The following is a 22,620-nucleotide window of genomic DNA, read 5'->3' on the forward strand; positions in this document are numbered from 1 at the left end:
AGTCTGTCTGAGGCGCTTGTGGTCGGCTGAGGAAAGACCTGCTGTGTGTCAGCGCCGTGGACTGAGTGAGAGAAAATGAAGGGAGTTTAAGATGGTCCATCTGTCCTGCGACAACTCATGTTCCTGTAACAAAAATGAAATCAAACATGATTGGTAAACAGGGGATAATAAGAACATAAAGTGGATGCTGGTTCGTGTATGATTTTTTCCTAGCAGAGGAAACCAGAAGAGTAGAAATACGGTAACTTTCAGTAAGAAAGGGAAAGGAAAAAGCTCTGAATCGGGCTGCTACATTGCCTGTAGGAGCCATGGTTGACTGTATTTAAGAAACTAAAAACCAGTGCCTCCATGAAGTCAGCCCGTCCCTCACCACCGGTGCTTGCGCCCAGCCTTGTTTACCTGTTGTTGGCTAATGGAAAGATGCTCTTCCTCCAAGGCCCCCCTGAAATGCAGCCCTTGCCCCAGGGCTCCACCTCTCTCAGCATGGGCTCAGCACCCACCATTCCTCCACGGAGAGTCCTTTCTATTGTCTTGTGTGTTTATCCATCCACTGTGACAGCCTCTGGCCAAGCTGAACTGTAGCTTTTGGTTTGGGAGGTCAGGGTGGGAGGGGTCCAACATATTTCCTCAGTGAACAATTATAAATTTTAACGATAATATTAGATGATGATAATGTTGATGATGAAGATGGTAAGCTACAAAATAACATAGGTTTTGAGCAGTTTGCTGATAACCCTATCGCCCCATAAACTTGTTATCTAGGCAGCATATTAACAGAATACGAATTTTCTCTGTAATGTAATTATTGTGTTATATCTGACGTGCTGTGGCATGCATTGGAATGGCCTGTCATTTCCTTCATGGTGTTCAAAAAGTATAAATAAAGGACTTCACTTACTTGGATATTACTTTGGGGTTGGTGACTCAAACACATATTCTTAACCAAACACTGCTGTGAACTCCTGAATGCTATGGCACGGATTTATAAGGTTATACTTGGCTCTGTTTACTCTAAATAGCAGAGTTTTTGTGTCCAGTAGTCAGGTTTTACCCCAGCATCCATTCCAGAACCTTGAAAAATTCTTCTTAACTCACGGCTTTAGGAAGATCATAAAATGATTTAATGTGTGTTAATAAACCATGCAATGATGGATCTTACTATTGAAGTAGGTAAGATTATATTTGACAAATGAGGAGTTCTTATGTGAATCTTCAGTTCCTATCTCACCTTTACCAGGTGGAGCTAAGTCCGGCCTAGATTTCTTGCGTTGCATAGTCTGAACACTGGAGTTTCTATTTTGAGTGGGCCACATTATGGCATGATGAGTTTTGTCTGGTTGTTAAATTCCTCATGTCAAGACCTTGCTACTATTTGCAGAAAAATGATTAGTCTGTGTGTCTGTAATTGCCTGTGGGTCACTTTAAGTGCCAAGTCTTCACCACTACCATTTTTATTTTTATTTTTTTTACCGCTACCATTTTTAAAAGGAGTTAGTTTTTCTCCAGTATGTTCATCGAATGCCTGTTATAAATTGTGTATTCCCAAGGCATGATCAGGTAGGCAAGAGCCTCTTTAGTTCTGATCCTGCTCTCCATTTTCTCTGTAAAGTTGGAGCAACAGAAATGATCAGATTCTGTTCTTTTTGGCAAGAAGAGAAGGAGTCTGAACTGAAAACAGGAGAGGAGCCATGGCCCCTGATGTTCTCTGAAGGATGCCTCCATGCATGTCGCACTGTTACAGGGTGTCTCTTGTTGCCACATTCCAGGGTTATCTTTTTAACTATGGTCCCCCATCTGGATATTGTTTTGTATTTTTGTTTTGATTTCTGCTGTCTTCCAGCACTAAGTACTTGAGATGTTTTTCTGCTCTTCCTCTATCCGAAATTGATGTGATGAAAGGATAAAAAATGGTATGGGAGGATTAAAAAAATGAATTACAAAGAAATGCCTTTCTTCCAGAATACTCTTTCATAATTAGGGGGGGAATAGTATTCCTTCCTAATCATGTTGAGCCCTTACTTAATCTTATTTTTTTTCTGGAGTAGTATGGCATATTTTCAAGGACACAGTGCTAGAATGCAAAGGACTTGTCTATTGCGGGGCCACAAGATCACGGTGTTTATAGAGTGAACATTAACAGCCAGGTGTGCCTGGCCCTACAGGTCTCAGACCTTCCCTTACACGCTGCCCCTACTGGTCCTGCTCTCTTTGCCTGAACACCCAACACCCTTCTTCCCAGAACCCTTTGAAAGGATCAATTTTTGTCAAAGGAAAGAATACTTGTTGTACAAATATAAGAAACTCTTGTAATTAAAAACAGATCAGAGGCTAATCTATTTTTTAAGGACTTGGTCAGATGGGTTACTTTAGCTGCTGCAGTTTTCCCAGTAAGAACATTAGAGAAAAAGACACTGAATTATGTATTTGGTATATGATACAAAGAAAGATGAAACAAGTAGTGTGGGGGGAGAAGCATAGACATGAATGGTTCAGTAATATGTACTTAGGTTTGGGGCAGGAAGAAAACGGACTTCTGATTTGTATGCAAGTAAACAAAGGCATCAGAGGATGGTGTGTGAATGTCTGTCTCTAAGAACAGGCAGTGATTGCTGAAATGAAGGAAAGATCAGCAAGTAGACATTTTAAAGATTTTATTTATTAATTTATTTGAGAGAGAGAGAGAACAAATGGGGGAGAAGCAGAGGGAGAGGGACAAGCTGACTCTGCACTGAGCGTGGAGCCCCACACCGGGCTCGATCTTACGGCCCTGAGATCATGACCTGGGCCAAAGTCAAGAGTCGGATGCTCAGTTCAACTGAGCCACCCAAGCATCTCTAAGCAACTAGACATTTTAAAAAGCATTGAGATACAGTTGGGATACAGTGGTTCTGAAGAACGAAAAAATGAGGCAAGGTAAAAAATGAAACAAAACAAACAAACAAAACATAAGAAAAATGAACCCCAAAAGATATTTGATAGTGGATGTGTTTTCATTTATGGATTGTGTCAGTGGACCTCGTTGTTGTGATCATAGGAAAATCCTGGCAAGAGTGTGCTTGGAATGAAGAGTGGGCAGGGTATCGACTGTCTTCTCATTCAGGTCACCACTGTGTTAAACTTTATTCTGGAAAGTCAGAATTGCTCCCAGAGATACATAGTAATTCCTGGAGGAAGTTTTTTTTTTAAAATAGTCATTTAAGATTTTTACAAATCAGGTTCTTCCTGTCTTTTCTGTCTGATTTCCTAAGAATGATGCTACATTGGTAATTATGTTAAAGTTCCAAGTTAATAGATCTTATTATTAGAAAAGTTGATCAGATATCATGACTGCCTGTACATTATACTCAATGGCACACATTCATAATTTTGAGTACCATTTTAATCTTGCTTTTTCTTTCTTTTTTTTTTTTTAAGATTTTATTTATTTATTTGACAGAGAAAGACACAGCGAGAGAGGGAACACAAACAGGGAGTGGGAGAGGGAGAAGCAGACTCCCCGCCGAGCAGGGAGCCCGATGCGGGACTCGATCCAGGGACTCCAGGATCATGACCTGAGCCGAAGGCAGTCGCTTAACCAACTGAGCCACCCAGGCACCCCTAATCTTGCTTTTTCTTATCAACTGATTTGAATCATATACATTTGGAAGTCTGACAACCAGTATACTCTATATTTAATGATTCAAACGTTCTTGAGATGTTATGATAATCCATAATTCATTTGAAAGTAGTGAAAAGACTACTTTAGGTTCACCCTAATGACTGACTATTAAAAATATGACTAGTATTGCACCCATGAGATACAAAGCTAGCCATGTTAGCACAGACCTTGACAATAAGTATGGGTTCTCATTTCTTATCCCTCATATTGGCTTACTTTTTTTTTTTTTATGGAGTGCTCTGTATGTGGTTGATCCTGTTCCGAGTACAGTACACTTGACCCTTGAACAACATGGGGGTTAGGGCACCAACCACCTGTGCAGTCAAAAATCCACATATAACATTTTACTCCCCCAGAACATAACTACTAATAGCCTACTGTTGACTAGAAGTCTTACTGATAACATAAACAGTTGATTAAAACATATGTTTTAGGTAACATACTGTATGTTATATATATTATATACTGTATTCTTCCAGTAAAGTAAGCTAGAGAAAGAATATGTTAATTAAATATCATAAGGAAGAGAAACTAAATTTATAGTACTATATTTATCAAAACAAATCCATGTATGAGTGGACCCACGCAGTTCAAACCAACGTTGTTCAAGGGTCAACTACATGTTTTAAATAAAATGAAATGCCTGAGAGTTTTAAATGTCCTTTCCTACTAATGTTTTCTCCCTAGCTTATAATGGGAACAGTATTAACCTATGCTTGAAAATTTATTATGATTTAGCCTTCAGAATATTAATTACTCCTAGACTTTAGTTTCCTTTAAGTAGGGTTGGGTCCCATCAAGTCAACACATAATTATTCATTATTTAAAGAGTCAAAAAGTAGTAAATTTTTATCCAAGTAATGTCTTGTAATTAAAATAAGTGAATTTGGCTCTCAAGGGGTCTCTTCTACTTACAGGAAGTATTGTTGAGAATTTACTTCAGATAGAGCCAAAATAAGAAGACAACAGTCTCCACTTCATTACAAAAACAAACAAACAAAAAACCAAAAAAACGACGTTGTTATAGTTTCAGGTGAGATAACTAATATTAGCTTATTGATTTTTAAATAGACAGTCCCTGCCATTTGGAATGAAAACATTAGCTGGGGAGACTGCATTGTGGATTGGTGATACTCCTAGGTTGTGATTAAATCGCAAACACAGATGTATGTCATTGTACCTAGTGAAGGTTCTGTGTTTCATGTGAGTGTTGCTATTAATCCCTGTTTCTCGTATTAAAATATCTGATTTAGGGGTGCCTGGGTGGCTCAGTCAGTTAAGCATCTGCCTTCGACTCAGGTCATGATCCCAGGGTCCTGGGATCCAGCCTCTTTCGGGGGTCCCTGCTCCGTGGGAAGCCTGCTTCTCCCTCTCCCTCTGCCTGCCACTCCCCCTGCTTGCATGCTCTTTCTCTCCCAAATAAATAAATAAATAAAATCTTTTTAAAAATACTGATTTGACCTCACAAAGTAAGCATAGCAAATAGCCTGGCACATACTACTCACCTCTTGCTCATTATTTCCATTTCTTATTTTGCAGTTAAGAATCAGTGACTTGCTGAATACAAATGGTTTGTTTATCAGCCTGGAGAGTGATGAAAATTTCCATTTTAATTTTTCTTATCTAACATATATGTACTCATTTTTTTTTTCCTCTAGGAAATAGCAGAAACTCGTGGCTTTTATATTCTGTTTTATAATATTATAGCTGATTTTGAGAAACAGGCATTATCTCCGTTCAGAATACAGAAATCTAAGTAGGCCCTCTATTATTCACTTCTTGATGTGTGTATTTATAATGTACTATAAGGGGTGTCTGGGTGGCTCAGTTGGTTAAGTGTCTGACTCTTGATTTGGGTTCCGGTAATGATCTCAGGGTTGTGAGATCCAGCCTCTAGGCCAGCTCCATGCTCAGTGGGGAGTCTGCTTTGAGGATTCTCTTCCTCTCCCTCTGCCGCTCCCCATGCTCATGTGCTCTCTCTCTCTAATGTAAAAATAAATAAATCTTTAAAAAATAATAATGTGCTATAATAATAATTACTACAGGGTAATGAGTACCTATTATGTTCTTGTCATAGTGGTAGAAATTTTATATTCGTATTTCTAAATATTAAAGCAACCCTGCAGATGTTAATTTGTTTTTTCATTTTTACCATGTTTATTTTATAATCATGGTTTCTTAGTCCTTATTAAGTTGATACAATTTGGGGAAATAAATACTCCCTTCCCTTTTTTGTTGTATATGTTTGGGGGTGTAGAGGGTACAAAATGTGAGAGAATAGGCAAAGGGTAGAGGGAGCAGAAGGATGAAGTTGAAGAGAGGCACAGTGAATGTTTATATGAACCCTTCTGGAAGCAATATCAACCAAGAAAATATGAAGTTGATGACGTGAGTGTTTTCTTCTCTCATGGACTTAGAAAGTATGAAATAATTCAGGATCATGTTCAGCACACATTAATTATATAGCATTGTGGTATATGTTTCCTATCAGACATGATGTGTGTATTTTTTTTTTCTTTTTTTAAGCTCCACAGATGACATTAATGAAGCACTTTATTTATTTAGTTATTTATTTTTAAAAGATTTTATTTATTTGACAGAGAGACACAGTGAGAGAGGGAACACAAGCAGGGGGAGTGGGAGAGGGAGAAGCAGGCTTCCCGCGGAGCAGGGAGCCCGATGCGGGGCTCAATCCCAGGACCCTGGGATCATGACCCGAGCTGAAGGCAGACACTTAATGACTGAGCCACCCAGGCGCCCCTCCGAGGAAATTCTTGAAGGACATTCCTCCCTCAGTTGGTTTTACAACTCATCTGCAACACTAAATGCAGATAAAATAAAGAACACATCTTGGTTAAAGGTTTGTACATGAAAGCCCCTTACAAATATAGCCAATATTTTGTCCAGATGGTAACTGTAGAGGACTTGTTCTCTTTCCGCCTTTTTCTTCCCCCATTTCCTCTCAAGGTCTTTATCCCAATGCTCTGGTGCTCCATAAGTGAGTGTGAGGCCGAGGTTAGTATTTTTTAAAGTGAGGGAATTGTGACTAAGGAAGGTTAAGTAACTTACCCAAGCCATATAGCTTATAACTGACTACTCAGTGACAGAGGTGGAATTCAGGTCAAATTCTATCTGAATCCAGAGCCCCTCTTCGATCCAATAAGTCATATTGTGTAGAGTGTTATGTAGTTGCCCTTCATATGAAAGCTATTCTGTGGTTTTCATGAATCAAGTATAACTTAATATCTGATGCTGAAGTTTCCACATTTTCCAGAATATATCTCTCTTTGATTTAGAAAATATGTGAACATAAGGCCCCTCCTTCAAAAGAGGTAGACCAGGTAGGAGCTCTTTAAACTGAAAGGGAATTCTTCAAGTTAATGAGAATATAAAGTCGGAGTTTTTTGATTAGAGCTTTAATGTTTTCAGAGGCGTCATGTCATTGTGTCCTGGAGCCAGGCTGGCCATTAGAAGAGCCCAGGAGAGCCTCAAGAGCACAGGAACAACTGCGAACATTTTCAAAACTCTTTTTCAGCAAAAATAGTTTGTGTCGAAATGGAAAGGTGTTAAGTAAATTCTCTATAATCTTGAATTTTTTAATTTCCTGTGTTTACTCCTAGGAAAATAAAGCATGGTGGAATTTATAATCTCTCTATTTTATACTGATCATACAAAACTTATGAATGGTTCCCATATTGTCCTGCAAAGTATTTTGTGTGATGTAATCATCATATTTATCTGACCAGGGTGATGTTGGTATTGGTTGTGTGAGGTTACCTCTCTTGAGACAGGAAAACGAAGTCTGGAGATAGATTTGGGGGAGGGTGGCTGGCGTGATGGGAATGGCTGATGCAGAAGATGATAGAAATTGTTTGCCTGACACTTACCTGTGAAAATAAGGATGAATGGAAGGGTAGAAAAATCAAACAAATCATGTGTATTTATATAGATTCCCATATTGTATAGAGTGCTTACTGTTTGCTAGGCAGTGTACAGAAGGCACGTAGATGAATGACAGTTCTGTTTCTGATGCCTAGCATGGGGAACAGATATGTAACCCAATTGTTGAAATATCCAGTGACTCCTGTTATGATAGAAGTAAGGATAGAGTTAGGTCATTTCATTCATGACTGCATAGATCAGGGAAGGCATTGCCAAGGAAGTAGTGTATGGGCAAAAGTTTGAAAGATGAAATAGACTTACTATTTTTTTCCTCTTGAGAAGATGATGAATTACCAAGGGCCACTATTTCTTTCCATGAAATTACCAAATATGAGACTTTTCTTTGGGATGAAAGGGAAAAAAAAGAGAGATATGCCATCTGTAAAAGCCATACTTAAAGGATGCAAAAGATAAAAATAAAGGGATAGAAAAGTAACTATCAGACAAATGTTAATTAAAAGAAAATCTGTTACATGAAACAGTCCTGATACAGGAAGGATTCCTTACCCATGGGATGTCTGATAAACTTAGTGATATGGCTAATTGCAAATGTTTGTACTTTAGTTATGCACCATTGCTATAAATATTTTTGGTCAGTCAAAAAATAAGTGTTGGGCACTTGCTCTTTCTTAAATATGGTAGTTTGCATCCAATTAGATTGTTCATGAAGTCAGAATATAATTGCAATATAAAAAAGGTTGCTATTTTCAGTGGCAAGCATTCTGGCATTCTCTTGATTTAACTTGGTGATAGGTAGTGGTTTGCTATGGTAAACATCAGCTTGACCTTTGTGGCAAGAAATGACATTTCTGGGTTGATTTTTTTGATGTCTGCTATACTTATATTAGCATGTGGAAATCAGTCTTACAATAGCTCTCAAATACAGTATTCATCCAGGTGTTACATATCACTACTGATTTTTGGTGATCAGAATCCCATTTATTTATAGGACGATAAATATTAAGGTATGGCTACATAAGAAGGACACCTACTTTATAGACTAATATAAAATGAAATTTTTGAAGCATACCAAATAGTGAAGATCAGAATGCTAATTTTACTTGACTGGAATTCTTCCAGAATTTTGGTCTTCTTAGCCCTGTAGCCAAAATTAATGTTTTGTCTTGCAACTAAGATTTCAATTAAGTCTCTGGTCTCATAAATATCTTCTACATACATAGTTTAATAAACATAGGATAGGTTGGTCAAGGTTGATTTGTATTTCAAAGTCGATTCTGTTAAAAAGAAAATGATGTTTGGTTACCAGTGTGAACCATTACCTGCCATTTAAAGCAAAAGCCAGATTTCTGGTTGATGCTTACTGTTATTTCCATTCAGGCATATTGTTACAGACACTAATAGGAAATAGTTTTACTGTGTGAAATGGTTTTAGAGTACCATGATACAAAGTGTAAAAAAATACTGTGTTGTAAGTTTCTCAAGTGACTTTTGCAGGGAGAGAAGGTTGAGTCTGAAGCTATATTTCTTTCAGAACTTTGAGTCAGAATGGTATAATCAATGGAATTTACCAATTAAAAATAGAACATGTGTACATGAGCCAATGCAATTGGTAACCAGACTTTTCTAGAAACTCTGCCATCACTGCAGGGACTAGACCCAGATGGTAACTGTAGAGGACTATAAAGTGTAGTACCTACAAATGCATTTTTATATTAATTTCTTTGTGCTAATATCTTTAAAATACTACAAAAAAAGATACTGAATACTTTGCTTAAATTGTACTACGTGATGATGATTACATTAAGGAATCCATATGAGATCATTTCTGCTACAGTCTGATGTCTGACCTTTTTCACTGGTTATTCTGTCCACAAGGCAAGAAAAATAAATGCAAAAAATAAAAGTGCAATTACATTTCACTTGATTTCAACAAAAAATAATTTTTTCAGACATGCACCTAGCTCTTTTAAGTTGTGATTTATTACTGATTTGAAGTTAATTATTGAGATTTTAATAAGATACTATGGTAAAATGAATAACAATGAAATATTACATGTAAAATATTATATCGTAGTACTTTCTCCTCCTGGACGGGCTGCTCTGAGCTCTGCATATAGAGGGACTGATGTGCAACTGGCAAATATTTAGAAAAACAGAACCTAGAACAGCATAGCTTAGTGGAAAAGAGCAGTGCACACATCCCTGTCATCCTAAGTGTATAATGCTGGTCTTATCTGCTAGCGAAGAGATCCTTTTCAGGATGATCCTCCTTTTTATTACCTTGAAAATTCATGGTCTTCTTCAGTCTCTTAGCTGGTTTAATGATTTTCATTTTGAAAAATTGTTCTCTAATAATATTGGCTAGTTTAAAATTGGGCCCACAAAAGATACTTTATCCATTTATATTTTTAGCCATCTAATCATTGCTTTGGAAAGGTGGATCTTATCTACTGATTCTCATACTTTGTTGTGTGTCAGAATCAGTTGGAGGGTTTATAAAATACAGATTCCTCCCAGAGATTGTGATTTAGTAGGTCTGGGATAGGGCCCAATAAATTGTATTTCTAACAAGTTCCCAGGTGACCCTGATGCTCTGTAATCCCTAGAAATAGCATAAATCGCAGATCAACACATCCCATTTGAAGGGAAAAGTTAGGGAAGAAATAATTATCAGTCGAATCAAGGCCAACAATTGTTAGAGTTTTTGTTGATGTTGCTTTGTTTTCGTATAAAACAGTCTCCCTGGAATTTCATTGCTGATGCATTTTCCCAAATCCTTTACCCACTCTTGGGTCCAGGCAAAATTTCCTTATCAGAAGACCATTTGGTTACCAATTAGGTTGTTTCAGTGGAGAGGAATCACTTGTAAATTGAATATCCACTGTCTAATAAGAATTGGCGATGTTCCTCCAAGAGATAGAAAATTCAGATAAATAAGCTACTTGAATTAGAAATAGAAATTAGTAAACTATACTCTATATTCCCTGTCCTTGGGAGCATGTGGAAATCAAATCTACTGCCTGCAGGCAAGTATGTATAACTTTATTGCTGTGACAATAGTTTGAGAAACGTGAGGATGGGAGAAGAAGCGACATGAATGTCAGGGATTGAGTGAGAAGTTCCAGGTATTGGTGAGTAATTTGTAGCTTTCCTATAAAGCACAATTAATATTTCAGGCAAACAAGTTTTAAATCTTAGTGCATCTAGGTTCCAGAATCATAGGATTTGGTACTGCGTGAAAAGTCTGCATCTGGTTACAGATGAGCAGAAGGTACCTTATTGTTTTAGAATAAATCAGGTTACACTGCCATCTTTGCTTCTTTCCAGTGGGTCTGTAGTCATCACCTAAGACTGATTTGAGAAAATGTCTTTGGGAGCTTGGGATCTGAGGATATTTCTGGAAATGTTTTGATGCCATATAGAGTTTTTTATACATCTTTTTGTTTTGCCTGTATACCTGCATAAAAAGAATTGGAATTATCATAATCACTTTTGAATGATGTTTTGGTATCCCTCTTATATGTTTATCATTAGTTTTGCATATTCTGTTTAAAACCACTGGGAAGCATTTAGACAGTGATTTCATTTTTGACAGTAGATACTATTAAAAATTATTGGATGAGTGTAGAATGAATATAAAATGATTTTTAGATCAGTTTCCAACATTTTTATTAAATTGGATTAACATTTATTATATTGAGGTTTTTTTTAAGATTTTATTTATTTATTTGACAGAGAGAGAGGGAGAGAGCACAAGCAGGGGGGAGCGGGAGAGAGAGAAGCAGGCTTCCTGCTGAGCAGGGAGTCCGATGCGGGGCTCTATTCAGGACCCTGGGATCATGACCTGAGCCGAAGGCGGATGCTTTAACCAACCCAGCCACCCAGGCGCCCCTATATTGAGATGTTTTTAAATGCCTATTTATTCTAGCCTGGCATTTGAGTTAGCTTGTTGTGGTTTTTATATTATAGAACTTAAAATCTTTCTTTCCAAGTTAGTAAATTGGTTTTATAAATGCCCAAAAAGAAACCTAGTGACATTTCTTTACTGACATTGTCAAGATAATGTGAGAGGAATTATACAACGGTCTTAATATTTAAGTTGTTGGTTAATGGAACTATGATAATCAATATACTTGGTGATTTTAATGATGCTTATTTTTCCTCTGAGGATCAAGCGATACCTATTTTATGATAAGTGTCCAATGTCTTTTCACTCGAAACTAACTATTCATTGTTAAGAGGCGAAAGACAAGACAGCTAATGGGGTAAAAAAAAACACTGAAAAAATGCAGGGATGAAATGTAAATAAAGCTCAAGTGGAATAACTTGGTCAACATGAAGAAGACACATTACACTATTTTATGTGGAATGCCTTTTCCTGGAACTTCTGAGAAATAGGATAATTACTAACTCACTCTTTTGGAGTTTTATTTTTTATGATTATAAAAGTTGGGGAGACTGTTTTTGTCAATTGTGGTCTGAGGGTATAATTTAAATTTATAATGACAAAAGATGTATATTATGTCATTAGTGGGATTTTGTTATTCATGTTCCATGTTCATTACTAGTTGTGCATGTTCTGTTCAAAACCACTCTGAAACATTGGGTGGTTCCATTTTTCATTACTAGATAATATTAAAATTTATTCTGAATATCTCTCATAATTATTTGCATCATTTTAGGGAGGGACAGGATGGCATACTTGAGAATGTGGTGGGAAGCCTGCTGCATTAGAAACCACCTCCTAAATGAGTGGATTTCATCTACTTTCTTCTTACTATAAGACACTGTTGTTCAAAAGAACTCTTACATATTCCAGTATAAACAAATAAAAGGAAGGTTGCTCTGGTTCGGGGAAGAACCTCTTCTGGAGAGTACTGTGAGTTGACTCCCAGGTCCCACGGCATCCTGAGGGACAGAGAGTTTGAACACCACTGTAGCAAATTCTAAATTTCCTCCCAGGTCTAAAATGCAATGCTCAGGTCCATCATCCCTGAGGTATATTGCCAACTCCACAATATTTCCATCTCTTGAATTTTATGTATTGATTTCTTAACTGAGTGAAAGTTTATTTGCAATATAAATGGAATTAAATATTTTTTTTTACTGACAGAAACATAAGATTTTCTTGTTTTGTCTTAAGTCACATGCACTTTGGAATAACTTCTTTTTTAAAAACCTTGTAACTTACCGGTCCAAATATAATTTTGCAGGAGGTAGAAGTTAATCTATGAAAGAAGGAAAATTCAGTGCCACTTTCTTCAGCAATGGGTTATCTGCCTAATGACTTAGCACTCTTCCTTCCTTCCACCCAAACTCTATGTCTCCTTGTTCTCTTTCCCCTGCCCCACACTCTGTGGTTGACCAAGATCCTTCCTTCATCTGATTGTCCTGGGAACCTTGAAACACTCTGCTTTTCCCCTTTCCTTCTCTGTTGCTACTAATGCGTTAGGAATTACATTTTACCCGCTGATGTAGTTTAGAAAAGCAAGAAGAGTTCTCAGGACTAGTGGATTATCACTTTTGGGTGTGCCCTTGGGAGTGGTTAGATGCCACAACACAGTTTGTAATGCAGAATTTATTTCTCATAGAGAAATGATGTTATAAGTGTACACCAGAGACTATAGAATGTTTAGACTATAGAATGGTTAGTAGTAAACATTATGGAATGTTTAGTACAGTTCATTTACTCTACAGGTGAATTCCACAATATGTGTTGGTCTGGGAGCCTATCAAGTGTTATAAATGCTATTTCTATAGAAAAGTTGGATCTCTGTTTCAGGTAGAGATGAATGCAGAATATTCCTAGTTGGGGACTGACCATATTTATGGGTTGATCCCGGGGTGCATATATTCAGTGGTTCTGCATCTATCCATTAGACAGCATCAACACTTTCTTTTCCTTTTTCTTTTCCACAATGAATTTAGCCTAAGAGGCTGAAATAGAGAGAACATTTTCAGATCTGAGCTATGTTTTCTTTTTAATTTGATAGACTAGAAACTGGATGCAATAAAATGGAGAGGTGGTACTAAGATCACATTAGGATTTGTGAAGTGGACAATTGCCTTACATAAATAGCAAGTAAAAAATCAAGCGGGTTCTTCATAAACATTTTATTCTGGGGCGTGCTTATTTTCTGAAACTACCTCTACTAAATCTCCTGTCAGTCTTGAAACTAGAAGGCAGAAAAGCTTCTAGTGCCACAGCCAACTGCAGTGGAGCCAGAGAAACAGGCAACAAAAATAGAACACCAGGATTGCTGTGCGTGGGTGAGGCAGAAACCACATTATGAGCAAAAGCTTCCAGTATTATTTTAGAACCAATACAGAGCTCTGCACTTCTCTCCTTTCTCTTCCAAAAACACATACTATAAAAATAAAATGAAATTAAATGTATGTGCATTTGCCCTCTTAGAATTATGATGCTTAATTTTTTTTTTTTTGCCTTCCTTTCTTTGGAGGCGAATCTCCAGTGTGGAAATACAGTGTGTAAAGCAAGCTTGGAGGGAGGAAAGAGTTAATTGCTTTTAAGGCCCTGCAATAGAGAATTATGGTTTGAAAGATAGAGGCTGGACAGCTGGGTTTGCTGGGGTATTTTTAAATGCATTAATGCAAGCTCCAATCACTCGGCCATGCTTGACCTATTTTTGGCTCAGGCCGACCATTGTTCTATTTCTGTGCCTGTGGGCCATGCCGTTGTTGATTCATATGCAAATGGATTATCACTAGCTTTAGCCAACTTGAGCTGAGAGAGACCAGAGAGGGGGAAGAGACACACACAAACAGATAGAAGGGCACCGGCTGAAGCCACTTGCAGGACTGAGGGTTCTTGCAACGAAACTCTAGCAGCCTGAAGAACTATAAGCCAGGTTTAATTGGTTTCTTTTTCTCGTGGGTAGAGTTAATATTTTTCTACTTATTCTGACAAAGCAATAACCCCGAAGCACATTCCTGTTTCCCACCTGCTTTTAGTTTCTGGGATAACCTAAACTCCAAAGAGCCATAGCATCCACTCGGTCCTTTCTGCTTTGTACACAGGTTGGTAACATAGGAAAAGTGTCCAGATCTTTTTAAAAAGTGTATGTCCACCTTAACAGAAAGGAAATCGTTGTTGAAGTTGGTCGGCTGCTGCCTTTCCTCGGGGAGGAGGGAGGACCAGGGAGGGTAGTTCCTGGGGCCCGTGCACTGAGCAGCGATGAATCTTTCATGTAGCTGAAGTAAGAGTGATTGGAATATGCTGCAGACAATTTACGAGAGTGACTCGTGTTTTTCCTCAGATGGGGTGGCTGGACGAGAGCAGCTCTTGGCTCAGCAGAGAATGCACAGTATGATCAGCTCAGGTAAGATCCTCTTCCATAACTGAGACATTTTATGTGTGAAAGGAGGCTGACTTGGGAAATGCAGCTAAGAAAAAGCACCTCTCAAGGATTTGCTTCTTTTTGGTGTTGATGTTGCTATTTTCTTGGTGCATCTGTAGGGTTTAACTTAGATCCCTTCCATTACCGTTTCTGTGCATATTCAGTGTTTAGGGACGACAGCTTCTGAATGAAATCTCAAAGCTTCTGATGAAGGATGGGACTGAGATAAGTAAAATGTAGCTGGGGGTGCTTTGCCTTACTGTGCAACTAGAAGAAGGAGATCTGTACTGATTGCAAGCTATTCTAATGGGACTTTAAAAATCAGGTAAGTTCATACTGGAGTTTCAGTTTAAATTGCAGCCTGCGCTAGCCAGATGATTTTATATTTACAGTGTGCATCCAGAAGCACATCTATTTATAGACCTACCTTCTGAAATGTGTTTGCTAGGAGTTGCAAAGGTAGTTTTAATGTGTTTTTTTCTCATCAGCCCAAAATGAAACTATTTAGGATGGAATAAAATTATTAGCAGATGGTTATTTTAATTTTCTTGAAAAACATTTGGAGAGTCTAGCGTTGTCAGGCAGATGGACGGCATAGCACACACATAAAGGTGTTACATGCAGGTGCAACCCTTGAAAGAATAACAGTAACAGATTCTCGTTTCCCAGCGTATGTACTTGTGCCTTCAAGGCGATGTGCTGAGGAGATCAAGCTTGTCAGCATTATCAATTTCTATTTGTGAAAAGAGCAGACTCTCCAGGCAATATCACTTAGTTGTAATTGTTGCTCTTCATATTTAATCCTACAGCCAGTTCCTAAAGCTTGGGGCTTTATATTTCCGTCCTCTTCGGAATGCTTCCGCCTAAATTGGCTCAAAGTTCTCCCTCACGTCTTCTGAGTTCCTATGTGGGCTTAATCGTAATTCTAGATCACCACATAGATCTATGCAAAAAATGCAACATAAAGCAGCGTTTGCTTGGTAGAGCTAGGATGTGAAAGAAATATTCCACAGGTTGGCACGATGTCTGTTTCAGTGCTGAGCACCTTCCCATTTACGGATCTATGTTTGAAGCAAGTTTTCTTTAAACCTCGGTCAGTTGTGATGATTTTGAGATACTTCTCTTGTCCTGATTTTTTCTTGGACTCCGAATTAGAGATCAATTTTGTGTAATCTGATATGTTTACACTTACGTGACAGGAATTATATTATTTAGTAGTGTCCGCTTATCTGAAGCAAACATGCGAGAATTTTAATACGGTTTATTATCTTCCATTATCTTTGTGGCTGTAAAGTTGACAAGAGGTTGGGGAGGGGTCAGCTGGTGGGTCTCAAATGGAACTGGTCACTTAATTTAGCATTTTATTTTTTAAATCTGGATCGACTTTCTAAAAATAACTATGTTAGGGATCTTTTCAGTACTGCACTTTATCCTTTCAGTCCTTGCCTCTGTGTAACAAGTTTAATGTTTCTTTCACATGGTAGAAACAAAGCTGTGCCTTTCAAGCAGGGACTGGCTGCTGACATTGAATCTCTTGCCACAGGCTACAGGTGTTTGCAAAAACCTCACCGTTTTCAATGTCTTCGATAATCACATGTAACTTTACTCCATTTTTCAGTTGAGATTGCTATTTTCCTGACGTTAAAGCAATAATATTTTCAAGCAGGGAATTGCTTGAGACTGTCAGTGCTGTTGTCGGTTCTGTAGGAAGGGAAACATCCCTTAAGCACCAGCTATTAAATGAGAAGTGATGTAGATTGACATCAACTCCCAAGCCTGTCTGGTATAAATCAGGAACTCCAGGTCTGTTTATTTTTAAAATTTGAAACCTGAAATCATGTGCATCCATACTACCATGTTGTGTAACATTTGATTTTGTTTAATATGCTACAGCCTTGAATTTAAGTCCCCCAGTCTTTATTGTATACTTCCTCTGGGCATTGGCTCTCAAACTTGGAGTCATCAAAAATATTTTACAAAATACTGAAGCCTTGGTCACACCCCCCGAGTTTCTGATTTAACTGGTAAGGGAGCTAACCTGGAGATTGGAATTTTTAAAATCTTTTGAGCAAATCGAGGGTGCCGTAAACTTTGAGTATCACGGATGTACCAGTAGGAGGAAGTGATGGTGATCCTGGTGACCCATTTCAGTAGGGTTTTCCTTTAAGTTAATTGCTAAATTTGGGGTGTGTTTGTCTTAATGCATCTACAAATTTCATTCCACTCCCTTTTGGACCAGTGGCATGGATGTGATTGATACGCATAGGAATGGATGGAGTCTTTGGATCTGAAAGACCTATCTGGTGGCAGTGCAGAGTGTTGGAGAGAACATTGTTCTGGGAGTCAAGAGCTCTGTGTTCTAGCAAGCGCCAGTGGTATAACTGGTTACTCATCTGTAAACTGAACAATAATGATGTCCTCCTGTTTACCTCTTGGCATTCTTATAAGGTTCAAATGTAACAACATGTTATTAAAGTGCAGACTCACTATTATTATAACTATTTTTAGTGAGCAAACCTGGGCTTCTGGCTCTTCAGTACCATGCTCTATTTTGCGGAACAAGCTAGATAAATGAATTTGATTGTATGTCACATGGAACAGTGATGTTTTGTTTTGATAGTAAGTTTTATTTGGTTATTTTATATGCCAGCTACTTTTTTTGGTTTTCCTGGTCTAATCCAGGAAAGAACTAATACTTTCCTTGTGCAAATTGTGACTGTAAATCAGAGTAGCTTGTATGTGTGTGTGCATGTGTGTTTTGTAAAATGCCTCATTACATAATAACCAAAGGCCAAGAATTTGCAGAATATGTAATTGAACAGTGAAACCCCAGCAGCAGATTTCCTGGATGAATTGTTTTAAAAAGCTTTGTTTTATTGTTAGCTATTGCTTTGAAGTTCCCATTTGCTATTTTAGTTCAACTGGATACTATAAAGATGATTTTCTTCAGAGTTCTTTATAGACTGTTGAATTGCAAGTATTTTATATGGTTCCATTTTTTCCCCCTAATATTGACTCAGCTAAGCAAGACATTCTAGGTAGAACTAGGTTTCTACAGCATAGTCCGCTAATGTATTTAGTTAAAAAGCTCTATAATATTGAATCTTGGAATTCCTTATGAGTGACACATTTTGCTAGGTCAGTCTCTACTTTTGTGGCTTGTGTGGGCCAATATAAGTGATAACTGTGGCAGACACTGAAGCACATACAAATACTGACTCAGGTCACTTAGGAGTAGCTGGCAGAATTTGGGGTGTTCTCCTGTTGCCAGGCATGTTGCTTAACTTGTTGGACAGCAGAGCTGTCCAGACAGCATTGGAACGATTACTATAAAAGAATTTCCTAGAGTTTGTACAGCATTAATGTAAAATACATTTAAAATAAGGAAAACTCATATTTTTACTATGTATTCTTATTTTAGGGTATAAAAGAAAAGCATTTAAATCTGAATCCTGAATTTCTTTTATGGAAAACATATCTTCACCCTTTCAGAATCCTTCCCTCCCCCCTTCGTGTGCATTGTTGAGGGGAAAGGAATATTTTAGATTCAGTAGCCATTTATGTCTGCTTGGAAAGCAGAATCTAATTATGAAAATGTAAGTCTGTGAAATGCTCCTGTCATGTCAAGAATCACTTCTGGTATTTCCCATAATTACTGCTTTGCTGTTCTCTAACTCAAGTTATCTTCACTTACAAGGCTGTTATCAATTTGAATATCTGATAGGTAGTGATCAGAAAGCTAGTTATCAGTAGGCCCATTGAGGATGGGGACAAGAATGAGTATTTTATATTTCTGTGGGTGACACTAGTGGAATAACTGTTCCATCCATTAAGCAAGAAAATTCAATAAAACCCCTTGGAGACTAAAATAAACCCAAATTCTGATTTTAAAAATGAGGATTATGATTTTTGAAGATGAGAAGTTTGAAAACTACATAATTTCTCACCATTGATAGATAATGAAGTGATTCCGGAATGGTGTAAGCTGGCAAACACTCACCCTGCACATGTGTGTGCATGCACACACACACACACACGTGACAGGTGCAATATTCAGCATTAAGTGTGTACAGAATGTGATAGGACCTAACATATCTCAGAAACTAATAGTCAAGGAAAAAATGGGACTGAAGGTTTTTGATCCGAACAGAGAGACCTAACAGGGCCTACATCCTAGGCCTCCTTAGAATTTTACTGACAAGATAGCAACTTCCTGAAAATTCTCACTAACATTCTCAAATCTGAAGAGAAGCAAACTGAGTAGATATCCTCGGCTTTTGTGGTGGTGGTGGTGGTGGATGCTTCTTGTGAGTGAGAAATAGTAGAAATGATTCTGGAAAAGAAACCAGTGAAATGGGTGAACAAACCCTGCCTCTCTGGAGAAATGAAGGCATCAGAGCAAAACTCCAAACTGGGAAAATGATCCATAGTTCTTTTCAACGAAATACCCTTTTCCAGCTAATCTTAGATCTTCCACCAAGAAGAAAGCATCAATTTACTGAATCCATGGAATTGTCTAATAATTGTTCCCCACAAATAGAGCTCCTTAATAAGAGCATAAATTCCATAAAACAAGAGCTCAAAGATGAGATGATAAAACAATAGCATGAGATGAAAAAGGATATTTTAGATCTAGGGAAACAAATTGAAAATGAAAAAACCATGGTAATTATAGAACAAAAATATTCATTAGAAATAGCAGGAAGCAGAACAGACACCAGTAAAACTCTTTACCAACAAAGGGGAAAGGTTTAAGACAATCACAGGGAATGAAAAAGGAAAATGAATTCAAGCAATTGGAAAGAAGTGAATTAATAAGAAAGACAAAGGCAGCATAACAAAGAGATTATTTATATCCCTGAAGTTGATATTCTAAAGCAATGAACAGAAGATAATTTTGTGAAAAGATGAAAGATTATTTAAATACATTGGAAAAGAAAAAAATAAGTCTCTAAATTGAAAGGCCTCTCCTCTTTAAGGACAATTTGCTGCAAATGCTCATCACAGAGTCATATCCTAACTGGGGTATTGATTTTCAAATAATAATTCTTCAGGGGGTTCAGCAGGTAAAGCAGAGATCTGTGGTGGGGGAAGGTGGGGAGGAAGGGAATGTATGGGATTCAAGGTTTATCAAGAATCTCCAACATTTAAATGACAGAGGATAATGAAGAAAAATCTTGCTAGTTCAAAAAGAAGTGTAATCCAATGGTCCGTCCAGGCAAGAGTTATTAAAATATAGAGGAAATGGGTAGGCAGGTCAGAAATTCCCAAACATGAACTAAACTGATTGACAATGAAGCCCACACAATGAAGAGATGAATGTAAAAGGAAAAATGAAATTGAGAAGTAGAGAAAGCATAGTAAGATTAAGGGGGCAACCAATGAATCTGTTTAAACAAATATGAGACTGGTTATGGGACAGAAAGCAAATTTTATAAAGTAGGGCAATGTTCATAAACATAACCAATATGAGGCATTAGGGAGAGGGGAAATGGAGGGATGTGTGAAAGTGCTGATATTTTTCTGAGCAGGGACAGACCCCCTGCTGCTTAAAATAGAAACACAGAAGTTAAAAAAAAAAAAAGACTCCAAACACTGATTTTTTAAATAATTTCCTTATTTAACCCTAGGAAGATCTTTTTGGAAATGGTACCTTGTATAGGAAGGAAGCATTTAGGATGTTTATTATCCCTTCAGTTGCAGTTTTTAATTCTGTTAAAATCACTTAAATTTAATGTTTTTTAAAGAAAAATAGCATCGGGCGCCTGGGTGGCTCAGATGGTTTAGCGTCTGCCTTCGGCTCAGGTATGATCCCAGGGTCTTGGATCCAGTCCCGCATCGGGCTCCCTGCTCCTTGGGAGCCTGCTTTCTCCCTCTGCCTCTCTCTCTCTCTCTGTCTCTCCTGAATAAAGAAATAAAATTAAAAAGAAAAGAAAAGAAAAAGAAAAATAGCATCAATGATATGATCTCACTTTTATGAGGTATATTTTGTTTATCTATCCATCTCCCAGAAGAATTAGTACAAGATAGAAATCAGGGAAAGATTCGTTTGTGTGGTGGTGGTTCTGTTGGCCGGTGGGGTGTGTTCTGCTTTTGTCTTCATCATCATGCCTTTCCACCTTATATGAATTTTTACAATATGCCCATATTTTCTACAAAGTGTTTTTTACACACCCACACACAAAGCTATTGTGCCCAAATCCTTTAATTATAAGTAGTAGGTAAATTAGGTTGTCTTCTGCTGCAAGTAACAGAAAATCCTACTCAAAGTGACAAAAAAGGAAATTTATCACTTAGTAAAATAGCAGGGTAGTTGGCAAGACCAGGTGGTCAGTCCTGGCAACAGTATACAGATCCTTCAAACCACTCTCCTCTGTTGGCCTTAGAGTTAGTGTCATCATAGGCCTGTTTCCTCCAGAAGGCAGGAGTTGACATGTCTGTTTATGCATGACAAAGTCCGGAGACATAGAAGAGATACTTTGCTTCCTTGTATATTTTCTTTAGGAAGTTCTACCCAAAATTTCTCCAGCAAATTGTCCTTCATAATTTATTGGCCAGAATAGCAGCATCGACCCATGCATTAGCCAGTCACAGAGAGCAGAATGGGACTCCCATGATAGCTCCTTAGGGTCATACTGAGCCTAGGAGGATGGATGCTGCAGCTAATCTTTTAGTTTTTATTAGCAAGAAGAAAGGCGGAGAAGAATGCATCATAGCTAGGCACCAGCAGTATTTGCCACAGTGCATATGCTTGTGATTGGAATTTTCTTCTTACTTGAGAGAGAGAGAGTGAGAGAGAGAGCATGAGAGAGAGGTGTAGGGGCAGAGGGAGAGGGAGAAGCAGACTCCCTGCTGAGCAGGGAGCTTGATCCAGGGGTGGATCCCAGGAGCCTGGAATCATCATCCAAGCTTAAGGCAGACACTTAATCAACTGAGCCACCCAGGCACCCTTCTTTGTAATTTTCTTTAGTATGTATTTCTTAAAATATAAATAATTAAATGAAGGAAGTAGACCATGTAATTTCTTTCAGTTGAATTGTGGGTGTTATTTCATTTTCATGAAGATATACACCATTTTGACACTGATAATTTTTTTTTTACTAATATTGAATAGAAAGCCTTTCTTAGTACTATCTGTTGTTAGAAGGAACCCTAAAAAGAGTAGTTATGGAAGAATGCTGGGTCTCTGTAGGGTTGTAAATCGTTTTTTAGAAGAGGAAAACCAATGCTGTAGACTAGTGTATTATAAGCATTTATTGTAAATTTGAGTAAAATATTCCTTTAATGTTGGCTTTGAAGGATACAGAAAATATTAAGGGAAATTTATCTAATGTATAAACTTTTCAGTACACTGAAGGAGGATTATTTTTAAAATATTCAAAATGCAACTTCTTTGCCAGTATGTTGTTATAATTATTACATTTTCAGAGTAATGAACAATTTTAACAATCTGGAATAGTAACTGCATTTTAACAATTTTTTTTCTGAATTGGAATACTTTGAAAACAATTTAATTGGAATAAAAGCCCATGAAAATGACTTTAAAAATAAGCTTTCTGTAGATGAAATTCAAAGATATTTTGGCATGTACTTCAAATCAGAGTGGCAGTGCTGTGGTCTGTCCCATTCTTGAAAGGAAGATGAAGTGCCAGTGGTTGGCTTGGAGGCATGGTGTCCTTACTATGGGCAGTTTCCCCTTTT

General features: G+C 37.7%; 1 protein-coding gene across 16 annotated transcripts in view; it reads left to right on the forward strand.

The window, feature by feature from the left end:
• HDAC9 (histone deacetylase 9) overlaps window positions 1-22,620 on the forward strand; it is an 899,218-nt gene that overhangs the window by 373,126 nt on the left and 503,472 nt on the right. For 11 of the 16 annotated variants that reach the window (XM_035020706.1, XM_035020691.1, XM_035020700.1 and 8 more), the window contains one exon: window positions 14,839-14,901. In XM_035020706.1, coding sequence (XP_034876597.1) covers window positions 14,839-14,901 — 63 coding nt within the window. Of the gene's footprint in view, window positions 1-4,584; window positions 4,692-14,225; window positions 14,600-14,838; window positions 14,902-15,083; window positions 15,245-22,620 lie in introns of those variants that run through there. The other 5 variants (XM_035020705.1, XM_035020696.1, XM_035020698.1 and 2 more) reach the window with 5 other exon arrangements.

Source organism: Mirounga leonina, unplaced genomic scaffold (assembly GCF_011800145.1).
Source record: "Mirounga leonina isolate KUSES-001 unplaced genomic scaffold, KU_Mleo_1.0 Mir_174, whole genome shotgun sequence".
In the NCBI taxonomy this organism is placed as follows: domain Eukaryota; kingdom Metazoa; phylum Chordata; class Mammalia; order Carnivora; family Phocidae; genus Mirounga; species Mirounga leonina.